Raw genomic sequence first — 6,325 nt, 5'->3', positions numbered from 1 at the left:
TGCCTGACATGCTGTAAGTGTGTTAGGGTCCTCTGGCAGCTTTGTCTTCATAATCAGGCTTTATTTTAGTTCTTTCTGGCACATTACCTCCCCTCCAATCTCAAGCCTTAGTTTTTTCCTAAGCACTCAACAGCCTTGCATGAAAGCAGAGTTGCACTGAACTAAATTACAGGCTGGATTTTTTTCCCAGGCATCTGCAAGATTTATGTTAACATTGCCCTGGATCCTGAACTCTGTACCTGAGCCCTCCAGTCCTGGAAGCTGTTTTCCTACTTACAGTAATGTACAAACCAGCCAATACCATTTAACTCGGGAGTGTTCATTGATCTGGCCAAGATGCGGACACGTCCTTGGAGGGAACGGTCCTCTCCCAATCGATTGCTCATTGGAGCTTTACCAGTCAGAACAGCAGCACTCCAGCGCTCCCCTGGAGCTGGTTTGTGCTTCCCGAGAGCTCCTCTGGGGCTGCACACAGCTCTCTTAAAGATCAGTTTAGACTACTGTGTTCTGGGTAAGAGAGAGAGGAGGAAAAAGGCATAGTGGGTAGATACTACGGTATTCTTGGAAAAGCTTTCAAAAATATTTTTAAACTGACATTTCAGGAGACTGGATTTCCTTATGCAACCAATGGTTTCTTGGGTCATTTAAAGCAAAAACAACTTTAGCCTGCTTGCTGCTTTCTATTGCTTATCATTTTGCAGTGCCCTTTACTTCCCCCAAAGCAGCATGAAATCTACTTCACTTGTTTGCTCTGCAATCACCCTCCGCCTCCTGCTGTTGCAATGTTAAGGTTTCAAACACTGCAGGCACTATTGGCACTATGCTTGGGCTGCATAGGTTGCTGTTTGCCAAGTCTACTTGTTTACTGATCTTGCCACCAGCTCAAATGGACTTTTTGGTGAATGGCCACTGCTTATCCATTCTCTGATACATTGCCATTACTACTAGTACCAGCTTAGGACAGCATTTTAGAGGTGCAGATTTTTACTGCTTAATACAATTGCTCATCTGCCCTGTGGCCAAGGATACACATAAATTTTGCTGTGTTTTGCCAAAGGACATACTGTAGAACTGATATAAAAAAGATACTCAGTTTCTTTTCCTTGAATCCATCCTGCTATTTAAATGAATTTGAGCTTAAAATAGTTTTCATTGCAACTATGTTCCAATACTGAACACAGCTACTGCTAATTTACAGGACCAGAGATGGGTTGTGAAGTTCGACTTCCTCCATTCCCCAGCCTCAGACAGTATTATAACATTATTTGCAACATCAAGGAAACCTTCTAACCTGATTGGATAAGATCAGAGGCTCTCTAGAGATCTAGTAAATCCAGAAGGTTGATCATATTTCTGCAAGCTAGTTCTTCAGGTGTACTGACCTGTGTACCACATGTACCACAGAGGGGGTTGATTTCTCACCCTGGCATGCCATTTTAATCCGTCACAAGCTGCATGTCACAGTTGCTTGAAGGCTTGCTCCAGAAAAGCTCAATATCCAATTATGTCAAGAACAGCAGACAAAAGGAGCATAGAAAGGCTGTGAAGTCTCTAGTGAATCAATGTTGTTATGCAGTAATGTTTCATGGGAGGTTAAGTGAGAGATGTTTCAACTGTTCCTTCCCCAGCATCTAAGCAATTTGGCCTCTGCCCAAGAATGGATGCTGGACCAAGTTCTACATTGCCAGGCCTCCCCACCCCCTCCAGGGCTAAAAAGGGTACTTTAGAAGCTAAAGGCCCATGTAGTTTCTCTCTACCACAAACACCAGAGTCGCAAGTCAGTATCTCAGAGGGGTTTCAAGATGCTGGCTTGTGCCCGCTGCATTTCAGATAAACCATGCCATGGGGATCAGTCATCAGCATCATAACCAGCCTGAATTAGAGCTGAAAGGCTTAATATATGCCATTATCTAGTGCCTTGAGCAATCTAACAGTAATGAATGCTGGCTACATCATACTTCAAAAGGGTGCTTCCTCTAGATTGTGAGCTCTCCAGTTCAAATACCTTATTATCCTCACTTTCCTAAAAAAAATCCTCAACTTGCTGCTGACACTTATACTTTTAATTAATAAGTAAAATTTGGACATTTTGCAAGGACAGGAATTCTAGATGAGCGAAAGGCAGAGCACTGCCAGTTACCTAAGAGTCAGCAGAGCACCATGTTCACCATACATGTCTTAATTCCACGTTAGCCTCGTGGGTGTGCACAGACCAAGTGACATTAGCAAGCCCCCTGTACTCACATGGGATACTGCTGCTGATGTGAGGGCTTAAATGACCGATATGCCACTCAAGATTTAGGACAACTTGTTTTGGAGTTATTCGGAGGGCTTGGCAGCACATTCCCAAGGCTACAAGCACAGGTGTGAGGAGGCCTCGGAAACAACCACCAGAACATTGTGTTACCAAGAAAGGTTTTATTTTTTTGCCAGTAGCTTTGTTAATTGCACAAAAATCTTTTTTTGTTTTGCCATTTAAACATTATCACACATCCTATTCTGAATGACAAACGTTAATTAAAAACAAGGCGAAAAATAATAAAAAAAATTCACAACCTTAATTAACTATAGGATCTGTCATTGAGGAAGAAAGGAAACTGCTTTTCTTACAAGCTTTTCACAAGTGTCACATTTTCTTCGTTAAAAAGGAGGGAGTCAAAAAAAAAAAAAAAAAGCAAATTGCTAAAACAGAAATCTTCATATAAAGGAACTTTACAGAATTGTCAACAATATTAAGACAACATTGACTAGCCAGTTTCATTATAGCATCTTTCAATCCACAGCTCCCGTCCCTTCTCCCTCCCCCAACCTCTCAGGCCTACAAACAGAATGGGATTCATGTTCAGAAGCTACAAACATAAATACAAAATATCCAAGTGAAACCCACACCTGGGCTAGAACTTGAAATGGCATCTGAAACAGTCCCATTTTCGCCATTTCCACCCCTCCTCATCTCGCTCACTCTCTGCTCCCTGGTGTATCAGTAATTGTACAGTCGGACAGGAAGCACCACACCCTCCAGCAGATCAGTAGCCACCATCAGAACTGCAGTTAGGTTTTTACAGGATAAAATTACAGTGTTTTACTGCTGTGTCCTGCCACTCCCATGTACACAAACACTTCCATTTTGAGCACTTGAACATTTCTAAAAAAACAAGCCTGCAGCAGTGAGGTGATCTCTGAACTGATTGCTAAACACAGATCCAAAGCTGTAAGATCCAGAGTTCCCCTCCCCCCAGCTGGTTCCAGAAGCACCACAGACTATAATGTAGGGAGATTTTTGACTACACTGGCTCAGATCCATTTACTTAAATTTATTCCAAGACACCTCTGCAGGGACATTACAAGGACTTTCAAATGTTTAGTTGAGCACAACTCACTCTTCCAGCTGGACTTTAATATCCTCAACATCCCTACATATGCACCCAAGTATAAATCCTAGGGTCTAGCTCCAGCACCCAAAGCACAAGTAACGTTCCTGGTACCTTCAGTACAGTTACTTCATATGGGCAAGGTGAATAATCAAGGCTTTCTAACACTGCTGAGCTACATGGGGGGCAAAGATGTCAAAAGCAGATGGATACCAGGTAAGTACATGGGTGCAGTTAATGTAGAATACCTATGTGCACATGACTGGCAGTTGTTGTGCAGGCAGACTTGTACATATGATATAGTATTCTGCATATGTACAGCAAAGAGTCATCAGGCAAAGTAACAGGATCTCTTATTACAGGGTGATGCTCACTGTGAGGGATAATGCCCAGTGCAGCATTAGCCCACAAACAGTAATAGGTCATCAGAGGTGAAGCATTTACAGCTTTAGGGAGGAGTTGGATGTTCTGTTCCATAACGAATGCCTGATATTTTCCCTCTAACTGAGGTGCTCTGAACCACACCACAAAGCTATGCACCCTTCCACAGGCAAGGCATGTGGTTCAGCTAAAGAAATCCAGAGCCAGGGGATTATTTCCAGGTGGGGGCTTTTCCCTTCAAAAACCCCAAAGGTGCCTTAAGGATGGGGGCAATGTTGCCAAGGTGGGCTCTCATGGCTCTGCTTTTAGCCAGTGCAATAAACACTGCTACTGCTGCTGCTTATGGGACGAGGAGCAGGAGCAGTCCTCAAGAAGCTAAAGGAATGCAGCCCACTCTGCCTTTGCTCTCTTCCATTTTGATGTCAAGGGGAAGAGTTCATGGCCCTGATCACTGACCTTTTCATTCATTAAAATGCAAGAGCCCTCCTACCAGGCTAATACTGAGAGAATCTATAAGTAACATCCAGACAGCTCTGTGCTTTCTGCCCCCCCCGACACAGGCATTATTTGGACTCTGGCTTTCTCTGCTTTCAGCACTAATGACTTCTTAAGTACTGGCTTCCACAGCTTTAGGCTCATATTCAGCAGCAGCCTCCAGCCCCTGCTCCATGAACTAGGCCTTTCTCAAACTTTGGTATCTGACCAATGGGTTGCCACAAGCAGGGTCACAAGTACTGAGACACACCAGGCTGGGTGAGTCTCAGTGCAGCTGCACAGCACTGGCACAGGAAATCTGACCTATTCAAAGTTCACTGATGAAACCTCACAACTCCCCTGGGAAGTAGATGAATATTGCTCATTTTGAAAATGAGGCAAAGAGCTAAGACTACCACCTGACAGCCACAGGGAGATAGCTTGGCTTGCAACCCCAGACTTTGTGTGTCAGCCCTATGATCATTCCTTCTGGCCATCTCAGCAGACTCGTGACTCTGTTTGTGACATTCCCAGAATCCAAGAAGCTTTTGTAAATATGCACTGGTTGAAAAACAGAGGTAAATCTATGTAAAAACATAAAAAGAAAGAAGGGACCCTGGCTTGTTCCTTCACTGAGTAAAATACACTAATTCTGGCCTGGTGAATTTGTTTTGTGATTTCTAAGCCATCCCCTCTAAGTTCCCAATACTGTTTATGGGATGCTACAATAAGCTTTTTAGGAAGCTGTGTTCATAACGGTTTCTCTCCCACTTTATCCATTAAGGTCTCAATTCTTTCAGTGGGTTGAGGGTGGGAGGGAGATCAAGACAGTGTTGCATGCAGCCCCATCACCTTCCAGAACTGCCCTTTCACCTCCATGGGAGGCGCTTTGCTCTACAGCATCGGTTGAGAAAAGAAGAGTAACTTCTTACCCTCAAATGGGACCCAGGCCCTTACTGATATCCACATGTAGATGGGAAGGATTTCAACGGTCCCTTGATGCAGGGAAACCAGCGTGTACATTACTCACAACAAAGGAGAGAAGCAATCATTAGAGACAGCATCTCGGACAAGCGCACAAAAGAGGATAAAAGAAGCCAAGCAGCAGATTTCAGGTGGAAGTGCCTCAGAGCTTCTGAACGAGTTGCTACTGTTCTGTTCCGTGACTGTCAGTGCATGGCATGGATTTTCTAATCAGACTGCAACAATCCGAGCCCCCTCCTTCCCCTTCCACCACCAGGGGAAGGCTCACTGAAGCAGCTGCCCTCATGGCAGATCTCAAAGTTTGTGTATAAAAGGAAATGGAGAGACAGAGATGGACTGGTCCAGAGTTAAAACCCAGTATCATAATAATATTAATTAATAAACATGGTATTAACAGTAAGAATGGTGCAGCCTAATGGATGTAGGCCCTGTACACAGCAGACATGTCGTTGTCCGATTGGTCCAATGCTTTTGCCCGTTTATATACCTGGAGGAGAGAGAGTGGTAAAGGGTCAGTTACTCTTTTTAGAGGGCCTGGATCTGGCTGTGTTGCTTAGCAGCCCAGCACTAACCAGGGCATTGAGTGATGCAGTGGGGTGGCAGGATGTTGTAGATCAGAATTTGCAGAGTTTTGTAGGAGACCCTGCAGTGTCACCCATTCTGGACACAAATGGCCAAAAGAAGTCCAAACAAACACACCTCCCTCCACTTAAACTCACTCATTGTGCCCCCAGATGCACAGGGATCCCTGTTATATAGTTCCCCGCTAAGTTTTTCTCCCTCTCAAGAGTCCCACACTATGCCTGGCCGGACACCCTGGCACCAGACAGATCTACACTAATTTGAGATGCTGAGTGACTCACCTCATTGGCTGCAGCTGCCATGGGAGTTGGATGGTTGACAGAATCGCCTAGTGCAATGGCTAACCTAAGATCCTTTTGGATGTATTTCAGGTAGAAGTCAGGCTTAAAATTTCCTTGCAGGATATCTGCAGAGAAAGAAATGCCAAGTCAGGCAAAGGTAAATCTGCCTAACAATTCCTGCAAGAACACGCGATTCAACATTTCTCTTCAGTGCTAGTCCCCAACTCCAATTTTGATGTTTCTTGCTACAGT

General features: G+C 44.3%; 1 protein-coding gene across 2 annotated transcripts in view; it reads right to left on the bottom strand.

Moving 5' to 3' along the window:
- Positions 1 to 2,404: 2,404 nt before the first annotated feature.
- The window catches only part of GLYR1 (glyoxylate reductase 1 homolog), a 32,502-nt gene continuing 28,581 nt past the window's right edge, over positions 2,405 to 6,325 (bottom strand). For both annotated transcript variants that reach the window (XM_014520117.2, XM_025203776.1), the window contains exons 15-16: positions 6,074 to 6,198; positions 2,405 to 5,697 (exon numbers count right to left, since the gene is read on the bottom strand). In XM_014520117.2, coding sequence (XP_014375603.1) covers positions 5,623 to 5,697; positions 6,074 to 6,198 — 200 coding nt within the window. In that variant the 3' untranslated portion in view covers positions 2,405 to 5,622. The remainder of the gene's footprint in view (positions 5,698 to 6,073; positions 6,199 to 6,325) is intronic.

The sequence above is a fragment of the Alligator sinensis genome, unplaced genomic scaffold, assembly GCF_000455745.1.
Source record: "Alligator sinensis unplaced genomic scaffold, ASM45574v1 scaffold404_1, whole genome shotgun sequence".
NCBI classification, from domain to species: domain Eukaryota; kingdom Metazoa; phylum Chordata; order Crocodylia; family Alligatoridae; genus Alligator; species Alligator sinensis.
This window is presented reverse-complemented; position numbering and strand designations above follow the sequence as displayed.